This window comes from Aptenodytes patagonicus, chromosome 7 (assembly GCF_965638725.1).
Source record: "Aptenodytes patagonicus chromosome 7, bAptPat1.pri.cur, whole genome shotgun sequence".
Classification (NCBI taxonomy): Eukaryota; Metazoa; Chordata; class Aves; order Sphenisciformes; family Spheniscidae; genus Aptenodytes; species Aptenodytes patagonicus.
Genome location: NC_134955.1, coordinates 29,894,315 through 29,914,148, shown reverse-complemented (window position 1 = coordinate 29,914,148; position 19,834 = coordinate 29,894,315). Strand labels below are relative to the sequence as shown.

Below are 19,834 nucleotides of genomic sequence, written 5' to 3'. Positions count from 1 at the left end.
TCAGAATAATAATTTAATTGCTTTCATTCAACTTTCATGATAAACGGCTGCCCTCTGTTCAGAGTTAAACATGTTATCTTTAATAGTGGTGAACGTTTACTTTAGATGTTCAAGGACTGGCTTCATTGTACTTTGCATTTCTGTGTCACCACTTGGATTATCATACTAGGTCAGTGCAATTCTCACTCCTATTAAATGGCATCATGAAGTCATAAAACAGAAAACTAAGAATCTAGTTTTTGGCTATGGTAATATTGTGGTAGAAAGTTTAGTGGGAATTTCTGTTTGTTTGTTTGTTTAATATACCTATTAACTGCAACCTAAGCTTTTTGCCCAGAACTACCTCGGTTATGTGTTCTGCGAAATACTAGCATTTGGTGTAGCGTGCAGTAGATTTGCCTGCTCACAGAGTTCGTGCCTTTCAGAGGTGGTGATGACGATGACTGTTCTTTCTTCTTAACAGCTGTGTGTTCAGAGGCACCTGTGCATGAGGAGAAGTTTGTTCTATGGCCTCAGAGCTGGGTGCCAGGGAGGATGGCAGCTGCTCAGAGCTGGCAAAACCCCTTTATCTGCAATATCTGGAGAAAGCTCTGCAACTGGATCAGTTTTTACGACAGACGTCTGCCATCTTTAATAGGAGTATATCCAGGTACCAAAACCTTTTCCATTTTCCTTGGGAATACCAAGGAAAGGCAAGCATTTTTGTTATATTGTTCCCAGGCAACACCATATTAAGGGTTTAGTGGTGACTTGTTCATTATAAACTGTTCTCCTTTAAAGATTTTGCACTGTGCTTCTCTTAGCTCACACCGATAATTCAGTGTGTCGCCAGCCCACATACAAATTAGCATGGTGTTTTAAAGCTCTTTTTTATCACTGAGTGGCCAAAACTTTCTTGGTCTGCAAAAAGCAGGATGAAAAAGCACTAAGTTGATTTTTCAGGGAGATGGCCTGTAGCCGTAAATGAAATGTAAAGACCGTTGTCAGATGCAGAATTTATATGCAAGTTGTAGCGATGAGAAGTGAGTCATCAAGGTATGTTTCTGTCCCAAAACAACTTACGTTTAATTTCATCAGCGTTTTGGAATTGTAGAGTTACAGAACTGCTAACTGTGTGGGTAATAGATAACAGGTATATTTACAAGCATGTAGTAAGATCCACACAAGGAGTAGAAAAAGTATAGCTTTATATTTCGCACATGTGCAGTAGTGCTGAGGAGGACAATATTGTGCTTTGGTTTGATTTGATACTAGTTTCTTGCTTAGTTTATGCTTCTCAAATTAGATACCTAGTTAAAGACTGAAGGTGCAGGTTGATAGCATAGCCAGGCTGGTCTGATGATTAACTACTGCTGAGGGGTTAACGGGAAATTATTAACAGCAATATTCCTAATGTGTAAAATTATATCTGAAGCTGTCTCAATTCTCAAACCTTTAGACAAATGGCCACGTGTAAGAAAGTTGTATGGGTATCTCCTCTTTTGAATATTTTCCTTTCATTGTCACCATATTACGTATCTTCTTGCAGCGATGAAAGTGAAGATGGATTGGATGACAATCCTTTGCTGCCTCAGTCTGGGGATCCCCTGATGCAAGTTAAGGAAGACCCTCCAAACTCTTTGCTTGGGGAGTCTTCTGGAGCAGGGAATTCCGGGATGCTGAACACACATTCCCTGAATGGAGTACTGCAGCCAGGTAGGCATGCACTAGGTCGAATCTCTCCTTTCTTTAGGATAAGCTGGGAAAAGCATCATTTCTTAAGAAGTTTTTTTAAATTTTTTCACTCAACAGAACCAAAGTCTGAAAAAGGAAGCTTGTATAATTTTTCCAAACTGAAGAAAAGCAGAAAGTGGCTGAAGGTAAGAATACTGGAAAAAAATGCAGCTATTATGAAATCTGTGAGTAGAGTTCCAGTCAACATCCTGTAGACAGCAGTGAGTGATTCCATCTTGTCATCCAACGTAGATCATGGTGTAGAAACATGTAAGCAAGCAAACTGCAACAAGGAAATAAGTTGAGCACTGGTCAGAACATTATCACAAATTATCACAAATACAGTTTCCAAATACAGTAAGTTTACATAAGTTTGTTCTCATCTCAGTAGTCCATTTAATTTTACTTTACGTGTACTACTGAGAGCTCAGAAAGCTGGGCTAATGTTTTTTAAGAGCTGCCCTAAATCGTGTGATGCAGTTTAATTGATGCAAAATCTCACAGCCATAAGGTGATACAGAGATGTGGTAATATTTTGTGTTGCTGAAAAGAGGGCTCAAAATGAATTCTTTAGTCTTGTTCTATATTGGCTTGTTTGCCGCACTTTTTTTTTTTGAGGTAACTGGAGCTAGTGTCCCTTGCTAAGAAGAAAGGAATGGGTTTTTTTGGGTGTTTTTGTTTGGGTTTTTTTTATATTAAGAAAAAACACTTACCAAACCAAAAAATCCATTCTACAGAGGCTTCTTGTCTTGGAAATGGAAAGAAAGAAGAGTATGTGGCAGTTGATATATTGTATTAGACTTCGGGTAGAACAAAATAGAATTATAGTCTCTGTAGATTTGAGGCTTTCATTTTCATCATGTAGCAAAATAGACAGTAGGCATTTCAATTTTGGTGAGCAGCAGCATTTTAGTTAAATTTCACAGTGAGTGTAATTTTAGTACACTGTCCAAATTAAAATGAGCTATTATGAAATATATTAAATGGACATTTGGGACTTGGCTGAAAATTTGTTTCTAAGATGAACTCAGTACAAGGTCCAAATGAGGATGGAAGGAGAGAGTGGAATGGTCACTTTATGCCATCTTTGCATTTTCATTGTACTGTAGCCTTCTCTAGTTAGCAAAAACAGGTTGCCAAGAGGTCAGACAAGAGCCAAACCTGCTGCAACTGATGCAGGCGGAAGTGGTAGAATAGCAGGACAAACTACAAATGGGGTAGGAAAGTACCTGCAACCATACATCACAAAATGCCCCTACTGGTACGCTGGATTTTCTCACTGCTGCTTTTCTGAGACCACAAACAGACAAAGTGGATTCTAAAATGACTTAACCATCACTAAACTAACAGAAAACTACCTCCCCCCAAATCAGAAAATGTTTATTGGATTCACTGCTACACAGTACTGTACCTCAGAAAACTATTTTCCATTTGAAGTGTTTTCAGATGGAAGACACTTTGTAAATGCCAAGTATTGTTGTGGGCCAGACCTGCAGCCCTTTATTAGGTAAAGGCTCAAGAGTGCTTTGCATAAATAAACAATTCAGCGTAGGGACTTGTGATTGTTAAATTCGTTTCCATTTATTCTTGTTAGAGTATCCTTCTGAGTGATGACTCCAGTGACACAGATTCACCAAGTGATGAGGACGGAGAGGAGGAAGAAGAATTTTCTCTTTCAAGGGAGGAACTTCACAATATGCTGCGATTACACAAATACAAGAAACTGCATCAAAGTAAATACAGCAAAGACAAAGAGGTAAAAATCCAGAATTTTAAAGTTTGCTTGATTTTTATTCTTTCCTGTAACTGCGTTATTTTAACTGCTCTTACATTTTTATCAAAAAACATAATATTTTGTGGACTGGAAAATATCCTGTTGTTTGGTAGACAGAACAATCTAGCATCAGTTTCAGACAAGGGTTATTTAATTAATTACATACAGACTGAAAAGCTGCTGATGCCTTATGCTGAGAATCTGTCAATAATTTATGTAGCGAGTACTGGCACATGTGTTATATGTAGCTTCCACAACGCTCTGTCCTAGTCACTAGAGCAAATATAGGGTGCTAGAATGCAAGATTTTGATAGTATATATGAAGACTGAGGTGCTGTGGGCTAAATTCTAATACAGGTAGTAGCTGCTGTTCAGGAGTAAAATTGTATATTTAAACCTAAAGCAGTATACTTGCATCATCATTGAGGTGATGAGTAGTAAGGCAATGTTTACCTTCTTGAAAGGGAGTTTCTAGTTTTCGTCCTTACTGTTTTCTGTCATTCTTTGGGGTTTTACTTGACTTTCTTTTTTCCTTTCTTACTTTTCTTTTTTTATTTTGGATTTTCTTCTCTCATTCTCTTTTTTTCCCTTCCTATAAGAAAATAGTTGCCACATTTCTACATTTTTCTTAATATTAGGCCAACTTTTTTGACTGCTTTGATTCTGATAATATATTTCTTCAAATTATAAGGGCTTTTGCAGAAATTATTTTCATTGCTGTTTTGAATTGCACCAGAAAGGAGTCTCAGATGAAGGAAGTCATCCTATTCTGCTCTCAGAGGATGTGTCTGAAATTAAAATTTGTCTTCTTGTTTCATATTCTTTTGAAATTTCTCCAGAAGAGCAAAGAAATATTTTCCCACCCAGGTCTTTGCTTCTGTCCACTTCTTTCCTTTGTTTACTTGTTAAGTTCTAAACCAACATTGTGTTAGCTTCTTGAAATATTACATAACTACGCAAATATTCATACACCCAATTTTTACACAGGTCATAACTTTTGTTAAATTTTACGCAATCTTTATTTCCAGACTAGTAAGAAATAATATCCGGTAGAAATAACCACAGTATTATCAGATCACCAGTACACAGTTACGAGGGGGGCAAACACATCTGTCCAAAAAAGTTTGTTTATGCTGATGTTCTCACCTTTCAAAAATCTTTTATTAGCTTAATAGCATGCCTAGGTTTTAAATAGTTAATTTCTCACCTGTACTGTCTAATTTGCCTGTTTATACGTAACCTGTGTATAGTTCTTTAATATTTTAATTGAATAATGCTTGGAATATACTGACTTTTTTGATAATTTGGGGAAAAAATGCTGAGGCAGCTATATTTTTACTTGACAGTCTGAATGTTCAAGTTGTTTGTCTGCGTGGAAATCTTTTAAATGCCTTTTATCTAAACCCATCCTTTTACATCCTTTGGAATGATAAACTAGAACACATATGTAATTTGGGAATGCAGGCAAAACAAATAGGAGGTCCATGACTGGACCATTTCATGTAATGTGCTGTCTTGCTGGGCAGCACCTGTATGGAAAAGATAGAGCAGTATGTTTTGAAAGTGTAAGCTTCACTGCCCGCTCTTCCCATCTTACTTAACTGGGTGGGCTTGGCTCCCTGTGTAGAACTTGGAGGCCACCTCTGGGAGCAGTGGTTTCACTTTGGACACTGTATGATCCTTGATAACAATGCTAAATATGGAGAAGTGCATGTTTTCCGATCTCTTATTTATGATCAAGATCTGAACTTGTTTACTTGCCATCTCTGTTATCTGCTATATCTGTTTTCCATTACTGTGCTCATTTACATCCACTTCAGTTGCAGCAATATCAGTACTACAGTGCAGGACTGCTGTCTACACATGATCCTTACTACGAGCAGCAGCGCCACCTGTTAGGGCCCAAGAAAAAGAAGTTTAAAGAAGAGAAAAAATTAAAAGGTAAAGTCACTAACCTTGTGTCACTAACCTTGTGTTTTTAAATGGCTGCTGTGATTAAACGTCTTTCTTATGTTATTTCCTTTGAATAAACATAAATATTCAAAACTTTTGGGTTTTGCATGGAAATATCCAGTTCTGTCAAAGAAAAAAATCTTCAGAAAATACTGTGCTTTATCTTCTGGCTTCTAGAAAGCTAGGGTGAAAACAAGGAATGTGAATTGAGGGTTCATGGCTTTAGATTTTCTTTGTGGACCTCTGAATCTAGAATGAAAGAGTTATGCAGTAAGCACCTTACAGCTTTATTCATTGCTTCGGAATCCATAAATACCATTGTGTATCATGGTCCATTTACTCAGAGTTTTTTGAAAACATGATAGTTCCTTGAAAAATGTAAGAACTTAGCCAGTACTTGATGCAGTTATTCCTGAATATGTAATTCTTAGTGAACAAGTAATGATAGGGAGTGAGAGTTTTCTGAAAATTAGAGGGAACTCAGAATTGATGTCCGATGTGAGTTAAAATAGAATTACTTCTGTAACCTCTCAGCTGGAGTTTCTCAGATGCACGTTTGCCAGGAAGTACAGTTTCCTTTCTTGATTGAGCTGGCAGAAGCTGTAAATCTGTAAGGAAGCAGGAAGAGAAGGCTATGAACTGTCAGCGTAAGGTGAATTCTCTCTAGTGCAAGTCCTTAAGTTTGAGCTGTGTTTTAAGGGGGCTATTTTGGGCTTCCTTCCTTCCTATCTTTCTGCAAATTTCTTTAACAGTGTATTTTTTTTCTCCACTAATCTTGCAGCATCCATGATTTTGCATTCTCACAAAGAATATTTTTAATATCTGATACCACTATCAGTTTCCTCTGAAAGCTGGTATCTGTAATATATGATAACATGCCAATCTCTTTCAACTGCTGAAGTTTGGTTTGAGACTTACCCTACCAAATGCTAATGTTGTTACCTTTAAGTGTCTTACCTTTACATGTCTTTAAGTAGAATTTTACCACAAAGCAAGAAATGTTGCACCAGGTCCCAGACATTTTAACTCCTAAGGCATGGGTGGAAAAATTGCATTTCACCACTCTATTTATTAAACAGGAAAATCTTTCCATTATAAAGTGATGAGGAAATACCTAATCTGATAAATAGATGGTGCCAGAATTGGCAAACATGGATAAGTTTGGCTTTTTTGTTGGTTCCACACATAAATTGACTAGGATAGTTTACTCGGGAAAGATACCTGACTAAATGTGTCCCAAAAATAGAGAAAGAAATTGAATTTTATGATTATTGTTGTCATGCAGGCAAGTTGAAAAAAGTAAAGAAAAAGAGGAGACGGGATGAAGAACTCTCTTCAGAGGAGTCACCACGACGCCACCATCACCAGACCAAAGTTTTTGCCAAGTTTTCTCATGATACACCACCACCTGGGTCCAAGAAAAAGCATTTGACTATTGAGCAACTTAATGCACGTCGGCGGAAAGTGTGGCTTAGCATTGTTAAAAAGGAGTTGCCAAAGGTGAGCTTGGCTAATGGCGCTAGATCAGTGATGATGGCAAGAAAGTGAAAAGAAAATTAACTTAGTGGGGAGTCAACACTTGGAAAAACAGAGTGAAGTAAGACCTGATTTTTCTGGTGGTCATTAATGACGAAACTGATATTCTGTAATCCGTAAGCAAAGTTGTAGTTCAAATTTCTTAGCACCAATGATATCTAGGTGGATCGTGCGGTGCTTTGCCACTGCTTTCATTTGGCTATCCAGCCTTTTTCTATGAATAGTACAGTAAACTCTAGCAGGTACTCCTACTAATCTACAGGATACCAATGTAGAGCAAACCAATATCTAGGTTTTACATAAAGTTCAGGAAAGGAGTGTTTCAATCATTGTAGCATGTGTGGTTTTTGCAACTTAATTCAGAAACAGTCTAGGGAAAAGTATTTGTATTATTTACAGGACAAGCTTCAGGCGCATTTGAAATAGAAAGCTGGGTTCACTGTCACTAGTTTTCTGAGATGTGATCAGAGTAGACCTTACAGCCTGCTTTTTGGAGTTCACAGTTAACAGACTTTGAATTCTAGGAAGTAGAATATGAGTGATGGGTATAGCATCCTTTATGAACTTATAAGCCAGGCGAAGGATATGTGCAGTGTGATAGACCTTATTTTTTCAAAAGACTGATTTTGATCACGTGACGAACATAGGATCTACATTAATTCTCAACATCTTTGGGAAACAGTGGAAATTTTTGTTGTTTACTTCAGTGATAACAGTGGAATAGGAGAACCCTGCTTTGCAATGGTAGTAATTAAAGAAACAATCCTGAAAAAGGAGGTGTTTTACATGCTTCCTTCAGGAGCTGGAATACATTTATGTATGCCTTCAGTCATTAAGGATGAAAAGCTGTTTCAGTCAAAATAAAAAATACTTACAGTACCTGTACCCAGTTATACAATAGTGTGCATGGCTGAGTTTGGCATGTATATCTGCTGAAGACTCGATAATGATCTTTTAAAATACTGTGAAGACATTACCCTTTAACTAATTTTAAGATGGTATTCTTTTATAGGCATACAAACAAAAAGCCTCAGCTCGCAACCTTTTCCTAACCAACAGCAAAAAGGTAAGTGTTGTTTAGCTTTATGCTGTTACTTGTACCAGATGTAATAACCAAACTGTAACCTCTTTATGTTTCTTCTGCTTCTTATAATACTGACTGTACTAGCAGGGCAGTATAGGAGAAAGCACTATATAGAAGTAATTTGTTATTTAGTATAAGACTTTTCATTTTTTAGATATGTCATTTTGGCGTGTTTCATAAGCAACAGATGAAACAAGCAACATGAATTTCTTTCATGAGATCTTTTTGGCTTTCATAAGATTTAGTTTGTACATTTTTAATTTATTGATCTTTGATACAATAAATTAATGACTTCAGTACACTTTGTTGGCTTTTGAACTGCCCATCTATCCACTAGCTAGAATTGGCTGGTTTAAGCATTCTTGTTTAAATCAAAGGGGCTCTTGGAATATTAGATGTGTTAATTTACATAAATATATATAGGATCTGAGATTAAAAATAGAACAATTTTCTGCTTAAGTGATTGCAAAAGGAATTTATCTCCTCATCAGAGTCTTCTCTGAGAAGTGTCATTGTTTCTACCTAGAAGGCTTTACATTAGGAACACTCGGTAATGGCTTTCTGAGCATTTTTCCAAGTGTTACACTCAAGTGTCTGATTCATTTATACGGCTAATGAAAAGGTAATCAAGTATATGGCTGAGAATCATCAGAGATAAGATGATGTAGGAAATTTTCCATTCTGTATATACATTATCAAGAAAGGGAGCATTTTCTGTGTAAGGGATGCAGAAAACAGGACCTGCATGTATTTAAGAAATTTTGCTGTAGGTAGGTTCTCTCCTGTGGTCCACCTTAGCTAGCAGAGAGTGGATTTCTTTGTGATGTCTGGACAAATAGTCTGCGATTATTGTATTTGTAGGTATCAAAAACTGCGTTTTAGCAAGTGAGTGATGCAGCAGACTTAGAGGTTTTGAAATTCCACTTTTTTTTCCTTTGCTTTCATTTTGTTTGATCATTTGAAATCTGTGTTAGAATTGTTGATGTGCAAATTTTAGTGGAGGAAAAAAAACCTGTCACAAACATCAAACCCAGCAATTTTGACCGTTATGACAGTGGCATTAATTTATTTATACTAGAACGAAAAATTGTGTTGTATTATGCTTCTTCATTAGATGGTAGGAAAATTGTAGGATACTCCCCTACTTTTCAGTGTATTAACATGTGAATGGGATTGTATTCCACCAATACTGCTATTGTAGCACCCTTATTAAAACAGTGAGAAAGCGTGGGCACCACAGAAAAGTGTCTAGAATAGGTGCGTCAGAGTTTCAGACAGGCCTTAAACTCTGGTCTCCTGAGTCCCTTTCAAGGACCTGCCCACCAGATCAATCCTTTAAGTACTGTGCCATGCTGAAACTGTCTTCAGGTTTTGTCTTCTCCATCATCTCAGGAGGTTTTTGGAAGTTCACGTTCTCTCATGCCATTTCAAAAGCATTACTGCTGAGTAAAGTATCACAGTTTTTCTCTTCTGAAGGATCAGACTTGGTTGTAATTAAATTTGATGGTTTTATTGCTGGCTTTCTTTAAAATCTGCCCATTTTACCACTGTTTCCAAAATGTTACTTCGCTCTAGCTTGCCCATCAGTGCATGAGGGAGGTACGTCGAGCTGCTATCCAGGCCCAGAAAAACTGTAAGGAAACTCTACCACGAGCGCGTCGTCTTACCAAGGAAATGCTTCTCTATTGGAAAAAGTACGAAAAGGTGGAAAAAGAACATCGTAAGCGAGCTGAGAAAGAGGCTCTGGAGCAACGCAAGCTGGATGAGGAGATGAGAGAGGTACAGCAAAAACACAGATTGCTGATAATTAATCTGTTGAGGAGACACAGAAGTGACCAGATAATTTGAGTTTCTAAATGCAGGCCATGAAATTCAGTTATTTGTTCTGTTTCAGTGGTATTCCACGTTATTTCTACTGCTATCTTAAAATTCTTTACATAATTATTCTAATGTTAGCTAGAGCTGATAAAAAAAGCCTTCAAACTGTGCAAATCCTGTACAAGTGAATGAAATGGAGGAAGGGATTTGACAAGCAGTGTGTCTCTCAGACATACATAACTCAGTAAGGGCCAGGCTTTTGTGATGGTTTGTACATCGTTCTGGGTCCAGAAGGCAAGCCACCTTTTCACTCACATTGAATTTTCTTTTTTTTTTCTCTTTTTTCCCCCTGCTGTAAATTGGTATCATAATTTATACATGGGGCACAGAATTTTTCTGTGATTGCTTTTTTTGTCGGCCAAGGGACAGCTTCCCAGACTCCCTTACAGAGTAATAGGGGTTGAATTTAAGAAAAAGCTTTCTTGCCAAAGCTCTCTAGTGGATTTATGGTTGTTACCTTATGTGTGTGGTGATGAGCTAAGGTTGACTCTTTAGAATACCTTATGTTTAGTTTTATGCTCAAATTATGCTTTTATTTATTGCATTCCTCTCGTTCTTGCAAGTTCATAAGCATTTTGTGAAGGTTTCAGCTGACTTAGATTAATAGACAACTTCTAACTATAGCATTTTTTAACCAGAACCTAAGAATGAACAGAGTTTCTACAACGTCTTGCTGAACGCCGAACCATGATAATATCTCAACTGTATTACCTAGTGATACATTTCACATACTCTACCATAATTCTCTTTACTAGTAAATAACAGAATGTTGGAGTTAGGTTGTCATGAGAGGTTTTTTTAACTGTTCAGTTCTTTTACTGTAGACCACTAAAATCCTGTTTATTTTTGTCAATCTCTTAATTTTTCAGTGTGAACAAAACTTTTAAACTTTCTTTTCTTAGATTATGGTGTTCTTTGCCATGATTACTGAATTTAAAAGAACTTTTCATTTACAACAATTTATATTTTAATATAGGTGTTTATGGTGGTGGTCAGTGTTCTTACGTGCAACTAGTATTCTAGCATTTTGATGTCACAGTGATGTGCATAATATAATCTAGATAGATTGGTTGTTGATATATTATTAGATTAAATTTTTTTTCTTTACTTATATTTTAAACATTAAACCTTTGTCCTGTTTTTTTTTTTTTCTTTCATCTGTTTTTTGTAAATGCTCTTCTCTTAGGCTAAGAGGCAGCAGCGAAAACTTAACTTCCTGATCACACAGACTGAATTATATGCCCATTTTATGAGTCGTAAACGAGATATTGGACATGATGGAATACAGGAGGAAATCCTACGCAAACTGGAAGACAGCTCTACCCAAAGGCAGATTGATATTGGTGGAGGAGTAGTGGTCAACATCACCCAAGAAGATTATGGTAAGCGATTCATCTACAATCCTTCCTGTGCACTCTCTTGAGATTTACTGTACTCTGCATGTTATCGTGCAAACTTACTATTTCAAGCACAAAGTCTTTCTATGTAAGAAGCACTGCTATAATTACTGGAATTTACCTGTGTGTTAATTTGGGTGGTTACTGCTGCTGAGCTCTAACACGAAGATGTTGTTTTCAGATAGTAACTATTACAAGGCCCAAGCTCTAAAGAATGCTGAGGATGCTTACCAGATTCATCAGGCCCGGGTATGTATTTTTTGGATGCATGAAGTAGAAGAGAAATCAGAGTAATTGGTAAAGGCCACAGAACAAGGATCTTTCATAGCAGCCAAGTCAAGTAGGTTTGTTTAATCCTGGGTGCCAGATTTGAATTTAATTCCATTGCCACTTTCTGTGCTAAAACAGGTAGAAAACCAGAATATAAAGATTTGGGCTACAGGAACAGGCTTGTTTTCTGTTAGTTTCTGGCAGACATCTTATGACTTAATGTGAAGTGTAAAGCTTTTTAGTATACAGTTCCTTGATAAATTAATATGTTCATCATCTTATGCATACTTTCCTCTTCCTGTTTAGACCAGATCATTTGATGAAGATGCAAAGGAGAGTCGGGCAGCTGCTTTACGGGCTGCTAACAAGTCCGGTACTGGCTTTGGAGAGAGCTACAGTTTAGCAAACCCATCTATCCGGGCAGGAGAAGATATTCCACAGCCTACTATTTTCAATGGAAAACTGAAAGGTTACCAACTGAAAGGCATGAATTGGCTGGCCAACCTATATGAGCAGGTACCTTAGTACATCTTGCAAATTTTTAAAACTTCTAGGATTATTTAAGTCATTAGAGTAAACTTGGTCAAAAAAATGTAATGGTTTTAAAAGTAGACCACGTATACTAAATCTGTAATGTCTTTAGAAGAAAGGAAAATACTATGTAAGCCACCTATCAGTATTCTTGATTACTTAGGAAATACCAACTTTGAATGGACATTAGGTTCAAGATTCTTTATGTAGATGTTTATACAACTGTTTATCACTTAGATTATACACTGAGGAAACTTTTGCCGCTCGGAGCTGCGTACTGTTTCAGGCTTTGGTCAGCTGGTAAACTGCAGGCAGCCTGGTCCTTGTGTGCATACCCAGCTGGGAATGTGATCACAAAGAGCAGACAGGCTGAGGAAAAAAATCAGCCCGAGAAATGAATGAAAGTGCGGTTAAGAGAAATAATCTCTTAGTAGAAGATGTAAGAGACAATGAGGTGTTGCAGAGTTGTTACACTGGGGCTGCTCCCCCTAAATTCAGTGGCAACCGTTCTGCTAGTCCTGTAAGGATTAAAAAGTAGTAAGGTGAAAGGTGTTCGTTTATGGATTTTTGCAGGGCATCAATGGAATCCTGGCAGATGAAATGGGTCTGGGTAAAACAGTACAAAGTATTGCTCTCCTTGCACATCTGGCTGAGGTAGGTAGAGATAGCTTATTCCTGGTCAGTATGCTTGATAGAAGATGCATGCTTTTTACACGTTTGAAATGAATTCTAGATTGTAAAGCTTAAATGTCTTCAAAGGCATTTTAGCTATGGCATTTCCCTTTGTTTTAAAGCTACACCTTTGAAAGGGTGTGTGTATGTAGAAACCTGTGTGTGTATGTAGATACCTATGTGTGTGCGTATGTATATATAAGTATGTATAAAAATAAAAATGGAATTTTCATTTATACACAGAGTAGTATCTTTTCACTTGCACTTAATGTGAAAGCCTGATAAGAGAACAAGTTGTAGACTTCATGGTTCACTGACTTTTACAAATCAGAGAGACTTGTAGAAATGAAGTGCAAATTCTGAGCTGCATGGTAATCAGCATGGATTTCCATATTTGTGGTTTTTTTTCAGGAAGCATAGTTATTCTGTGCCAGGGCAGACAAACCAAACAGAAAAAGCAACAGGAGCTTACTTCTTTATGCAGAAATAGATATCTTTATTTAAAAAAAAAAAGTCCTGATTGGTATCCAGTCACTTGCCTTAAATAGGAGATATCAATCAAGTGATACTGAGAGCAGAACTAGCTGCGGTAGTGACCAAATGACAATTATGTGCATTTGTTTATGTCCCTTTTGATACCAGTTCACTGGCAGCATCAGCCACAATAGTGGAAGAGTGTGCAGAGCCGAAGGCTCTTGAGCTCATCTGTATGAAAGGGGTAACAGATAGGTTTGTCTCCCTGTTGCACTGCAACTTGAGATTTTTGGAAGCCTACAGAGGGCTTTTACTTTTTCTGGCTCTCACTCCTGCAGGCCAGCTTGTAACTACCAACACACTAGTGGCCCAACTTTGTTATTCACCAGAGGGCATTCTAATGTGATGTGATGGAGCAAAGCTTGCCAGTGGCACCTGAAGTGCTTTTCCTCCCTAAAATGACAGGGGCTGTTAGTAATGTGAAGGTGGCATCTTTCAAAAACAAAAGGAGCAAGCCAGATTGAAACGGTGGTGGTTGTTCTGGTTTGCTGTTATGAAATAAGTCTTAGTTAAACATTAGATCTGCTCTATTTGATTCTATATCACCCTGCTGTGCTGGGAGGAAGTTTTGTTATGTTGCATATAGTTCCCTCTCCTATGTAGCTACTGTCATTTAGTAGTTGTAAAGCTGTGTCAAACTGTCTTTGTGTCCCTTCCCCCCCAATTAATTGCTGGGTGTCTTTTTTTTTTTAATGTGCGTATTCCAGAGAGAGAACATCTGGGGACCTTTTTTAATAATTTCACCTGCCTCTACTCTTAACAACTGGCATCAGGAGTTTGCCAGATTTGTACCTAAATTTAAGGTAATAAGCATGTGCAAGAAAGTTATTTCTGTTTTCTCAAAAGCAAACTGTTTTGTTCTCTTGAGTTCTTTGCCACATCTGGATGCCTAATTAACTTGGAATTTGAAACTCTGTAATGGGCCTGATTCTGATACTTTTTTCTGTCATCCTGTTTTTTCTGGAGCGTTCAATTATCTAGTGTTTAAAAATGTTCATACTTGAATCACATGATTTTCCTTTTGCAACAGCTTGAAGACACCTTCTCAGTGAGGAATTGAAGCGGGGCAGGGAATGGATGTCCAGTTCCAATATGTGGGCCTGGAAGCAGATACAAGAATAATATTTCAGTCTTATATACTGTCTTTAGGGTTAGAGCAGTGTTTTCAATCATTCATATCAATTTGGGTAAGATAAAGGTTGTATGTGAACAAAACTGAACTCTAAATGGATTAGATGGAGAGAGAATACAGTTGTTATTACAGAAAAATAGAAGAACCATAGACATACAACCAGTAATCAAGAAGAAAGAGAGAAGTGAGGCACAAATAGATAAGAACAAAAAGATTAGAAGAAAATAAATTGAGTTCTTCAGGTATATCATGAATGTGAAAACATAGTAAAGTAGAAAGCAAGGAACAATAAGTTACTGAAAAACAAGCTGCTTACATATTCCCCAGTGGAAAACATTGGAGTGTTGCAAAGGAAGATTTGAAAAGAACGTGTAGTGCTGAAATTTTAGAATTAAAGATAGACAAAAGTGTCAGAAGCTTGCAGTTACATCTGCAACGGAGAACAGATTATAGTTTAAATATTTGAGTTGTTAACGTAGTAACCTTTGATATGAAGGGGTCTTGATCAGTTTTTTTTTTTTTAAACATCTGATTTTCTTTTTAACAGAGAACATATAACAACAGTAAAAGACACCTAGTTATAAGTAACCAGTATACCAGTAACCTCCAGGCTAATTGTTTGAATCTCTTGGCTGCTTAATAAGGTGGAGGAAAAGACTTGGAAGTATTACTATAAGTAATATTTGATTTCTTGATCTGGGGTAGGGCAATATTAAAGGACTTGCCTTTTACCAAATAGCTTGCTCTGCAGATCCCTGATGAGACTGTATGTCGCTTATGGTGGTGTATAGTTTGAGGTATCTATATGAGGAGAAGTTGTGCTAGAACATAGTTCAATACTTGATGATTCAAGTGACTTATATTTTGGGATAAATTGGGATTACTGAGACTTCAAAGAAATGGATGAAGAAATAGAAATGCTTGAGTTAGTGAGGAGTTACTTTTAAAAAAAAACCTAAAAATAATCTATTTATGTATTTGCATAGCCCATAACAATAAGGGCCCTGACTAAAACCACGGGAGTAGAAAACATTAGAGCAGTTGGCCATTCTACCTACTTAGTCTCTCATTTCCTTTAATCAGTTCATTGTATAGAATAGGCGAGCAACTGTTCATGCTTTCTCCTTCTCATGAATGAAATACGGAAAACGTTTCAAAAATGCAGTCAGGATGCTTGTGAAAATATAATTTTCCCTTTTTTGATTAAAAAAAAAAATCTGTTTCTGTCATTATATAGCTGTTCTTTGGGTTTATTGCATAATAATGTTTACCTCATCCATGGAACAGAACATTTTTTAAAAAAAAGTTTTCTAAACTTATGTTTGTTACATATTTACAACTTTGATCAATCTTTTTCAACCAGTTTTGTTCCTGCTTCTAATCATACACAAGTGCTTCTTATCATACAGAAGCATGTAGTCAATTATGTTTGTAGTAAATCACAGTGAATTAATTTCTTCAGGTCCATGGCAGAATATGTAAACTAAAAGGCAAATCACTTTTTCGGTTAGTTTGATGGTTTTTTACTAGCATTCTTATTTCAGAACAGTTGGAAGAATATTCAGATAAAGGCACTTTGAAATTTGGAGCTTGTCAGTTGAAGGATGGAGATGTTTAAGACCTCTCACAACCTCAGAAACCAGCATTCCTCACTTCCAGTCTTAGTTGAGTGTGGTCCTTTCATCAGACAGAAGATGGCAGTACAATATTATTAACCAGTAACTCACTTCAGTTCACTGCAAAGATCTGTTCTGAGCAATAGGACCCATGAAATTCTGAGCTATAAATGGATTAACAGATTTCTCTGGCAGTAGTGCTTACTTCTTAAAATTCTTATATTAAATATGTCCAGGCCAGATGTTTTAACTTTATCTCAGATTTTTGGGGACAGTTCTGAAATACAAAACGAGCGGGACAACCAGGAACATTGAACAGGAGAATGAGCCCACTGTAGTAGAATGAGTCCTGTAGGGTTAACTGTAGCAGTTGAGGGCAGACCTCTTTCTGACATAAGCAAAGTATAATTTTTAATTTTTAGAAAAACCTGACTAGAAGGCGTAACACGCTACTGCACATTTTGAGATTCTTACCATAGCTTGATCTACTCTTTGTACTAAGCATAAGTTGCTTCATACCTTTGCCTGGAATGCTCTGTTTCTAAGTATTTTTAAGTGCTTTCTGATTTTTCTCTGTGTTAAGAAAGATAATTTCCCTTTTTGTTGTTTTGGAGAAAGAGGTCTGTCTTTCTCATTTTGTAGAATAAATAGTATAAAAATCTAGAGCAGGTATATCTTTATTTGAAAATAACGTCTTTCTACTTTTGTACTGTTCCAGGTGCTACCTTATTGGGGAAATCCCCATGATAGAAAGGTGATCAGGAAGTTCTGGAGTCAGGTAATACCAGCATGCCCATGTGCTTCGACTATTTTTGTTATTTGTGATGAGTAAACCAGAAACTGTTAGTACACCCCACCAGGCTAAATGATGTGTAGATAGAGAGTTCTGTTTCTTCATCCATGTAGTAGCACTTTCATTAAGATAATGAGGTAGAAGGCTTCTCTTGTGCTGGAGAGCAATACAGTACAGGGCAATTCAGGGCAGTATGGAGTTCGTTTGAAGAAACTAGAGCTCTGTAAATAAAGCAGGAAGTTTCAGTGTCAAGGACTGTTTATTCTATTTGAGTAACCTAACTCAGGATGCCCATGTCTAGCATCCCTGCAGGCCTGTCAGATTGTTCCTAATTTAACAACAGCATTTTGTAGGGTTCAATGCCGGGGTCTTGTCTGGCACGTTAAGAAGCATCTGAAATTGTTCAGGGACTAATGGGCTGAAGTCCAGATCCACCAGCTGAATAACCGTGCTGTAATTAATTAAAAGTCAGCTGGGGAAAAATGCGGTAATAATGAGAAAAGATTATGAAACAGAAGTCTGAAATTACAGTATACACAAGTGAACTCTTCACAATGTATTTACATTATGTGGACATTTGTTTCTTATTTTGTGGTTATAGAAGACACTGTATACTCAGGATGCTCCTTTCCACGTGGTGATTACCAGTTATCAGCTAGTAGTACAGGATGTGAAGTATTTCCAGCGAGTGAAGTGGCAATATATGGTGCTGGATGAAGCGCAAGCACTCAAGAGTAGCTCCAGGTAATAAATTAACTGGAAACAAATTCTTCCCTCTGTATCAATCTCTTGAAGGAATATTAAGAAAACATCAAGGTTACACAAATTGATAGAAGTTAAAATTGACACACATAAGAACCTTTCGGTGTCTAACCTAGTTAAGTATCTGTATAACTCTATGACGCTGGATTGATCCGCTAGTTTTTTGCATTTAGATTTTCCTTCTGCAAATATGTAAAATGTAATTAAAAAGGAGTACAGGACAGTTAAACAAAACAGTGTGAAATGCTGTTCACCTTCTTTCCTGACTACTCACAGAATTCTGCCTAGTGAACAGTCTGTAGTCTTTGGTGTGTATTGCTTATATTGGCTCTATTAAATGCATTATTTTGATTCCTCCTTCAGTAGCACTTCCAGACACAAATGAAGGTCAGAACCCTGTGAATACTGTTGGCTTCAGTAAAGCCCAGTCTTTGTCATAAGACTCTGTGCCAGAAAGTTTTCTGGTTGTTTTCAAGTAATAGATTTGTCCGTCTTTACTTCTGTAATTGCTTTCCCATAACCTTTGCCCAAGTTGCCACTGTACGCAGTAAGTTAAAGGCTGCTTTAGATGCAGACTCATTCTGACCGAAGTCTGTCTCTTCAGCATTCTTTGGAAACTGCCCCTTTAAGAGGATTGTAATGTATAGCTCAGCACTCCAGCCACAGTGGCCCATACACTTAGTGTTGTAAAGTCTGAAAAATACATGACATTCTGATTCATAATAACTGTTTCTTTTGGGAAGTTAATTATTTGATGATGAGATTTTATTCGTATTCAAGCATTTGTATTAAAAATGAGTTAAAAGATACTTAGAAAAATATAATAAATTATGCACGTTTCTTTGTAATTTGTAAAAGGCTACTTCTTCCTGTAATTGTCTTTTGAAAGACTGGGGAGTAGCTGTCATAGTTTTACCCAGTGACCTCCAAAAATCATTTGGGAAGGTCACTGGAAGCAATTGGTCTTAAAATACCTTATGTTTCATATCCTTCTACAAAAAACAGTTTTAATGATTTTTCTTCATTTTATTCATCAGTGTTCGTTGGAAGATCCTGCTACAGTTCCAGTGTCGAAATAGATTGTTGTTGACTGGGACCCCAATCCAGAACACGATGGCTGAGGTATTGGGGAGCTCACAAGAGTGGACTTTTCTTTATAACAAGAATATATACTAAATACGTGTGAACAGTTGAGAAACCTGTTGTATTTGTGTGGTTGTGGGATCATGCTTGTAGCAAACCACTGGCAAACAAACACGGAATCAGCTCTGGGAGGGGAAAATTTGGAAATGTGCCACGCATTCAAATAAAACTGAAGATACCTGATAGTTAGTAATACCTAGATTACAGGATGAAATCTAATTCTTGTGGCTTTTTCTTCTGTTGGCTGAAATCATTGTGCTGTGTTTCTCACTGCTTTCTAATAGTGTTTTGTTAAGTTGATATATCTGGCATTTGTCTGGGGGCGGGAAGAGGATGCGGTTGGATTTTTGTTTAATTTTGCCATGTCTCATGATCCAGTAAAGTAATTTTGCTCATGAAGAGCTGCAAGGGTTTGGGATCCCCAATTACATTGTCCAGAGTAGGGTGACTTTTGCTGATCTACTGTTTTCTCCTCTCCTTTTAGCTGTGGGCCCTGCTGCATTTTATCATGCCAACACTGTTTGATTCCCATGAAGAGTTCAATGAGTGGTTTTCTAAGGACATAGAGAGCCATGCAGAGAACAAATCCGCCATTGATGAGAGTGAGTGCAGTGTGTAACTGCAGTAGTTTTTATATTAAAAGTCTTGTCGCCTTTTCCAACTACTAATGGATAAACTTTATCACTCATTTTTTTGTATGAGAAATGTCATCTAAAGCAGAGGGTGCATAATGGGATTGGAATGTTATGGATTGTTGTCCATAGTTTATGTCAAGGTTTGTGTTTCTGACTGTAATGTAGCATCTGTAGTGAATAGAAAAACATGTGGTGAAAATGTTGATTTGCTACTTGTCTTCAGTCCTCCTCCTTCCCAAACACAGGAGAACAAATATTTTAAATATTTGTAAGTTTCTGTAGAGCACATAATCTTGGAGATCTCCTGAGTGTGTTACAAGCTCTAGACATAAAAGTTATGACACAAAGTGCTAAACACTTTTTGAGCTCCAGAAGAAAAGCAAAAATTCTTTAAAAAACAACAACAAACAC

General features: G+C 37.1%; 1 protein-coding gene across 2 annotated transcripts in view; it reads left to right on the top strand.

The window, feature by feature from the left end:
• INO80 (INO80 complex ATPase subunit) overlaps positions 1 to 19,834 on the top strand; it is a 67,692-nt gene that overhangs the window by 8,010 nt on the left and 39,848 nt on the right. For both annotated transcript variants that reach the window (XM_076344609.1, XM_076344610.1), the window contains exons 2-18: positions 464 to 649; positions 1,529 to 1,695; positions 1,792 to 1,859; positions 3,308 to 3,469; positions 5,308 to 5,428; positions 6,726 to 6,940; positions 7,989 to 8,042; positions 9,636 to 9,839; positions 11,125 to 11,320; positions 11,517 to 11,584; positions 11,912 to 12,121; positions 12,710 to 12,790; positions 14,050 to 14,145; positions 16,809 to 16,868; positions 17,485 to 17,627; positions 18,683 to 18,767; positions 19,273 to 19,390. In XM_076344609.1, the coding sequence (XP_076200724.1) occupies positions 507 to 649; positions 1,529 to 1,695; positions 1,792 to 1,859; positions 3,308 to 3,469; positions 5,308 to 5,428; positions 6,726 to 6,940; positions 7,989 to 8,042; positions 9,636 to 9,839; positions 11,125 to 11,320; positions 11,517 to 11,584; positions 11,912 to 12,121; positions 12,710 to 12,790; positions 14,050 to 14,145; positions 16,809 to 16,868; positions 17,485 to 17,627; positions 18,683 to 18,767; positions 19,273 to 19,390 (2,191 nt within the window). In that variant the 5' untranslated portion in view covers positions 464 to 506. The remainder of the gene's footprint in view (positions 1 to 463; positions 650 to 1,528; positions 1,696 to 1,791; positions 1,860 to 3,307; positions 3,470 to 5,307; positions 5,429 to 6,725; positions 6,941 to 7,988; positions 8,043 to 9,635; positions 9,840 to 11,124; positions 11,321 to 11,516; positions 11,585 to 11,911; positions 12,122 to 12,709; positions 12,791 to 14,049; positions 14,146 to 16,808; positions 16,869 to 17,484; positions 17,628 to 18,682; positions 18,768 to 19,272; positions 19,391 to 19,834) is intronic.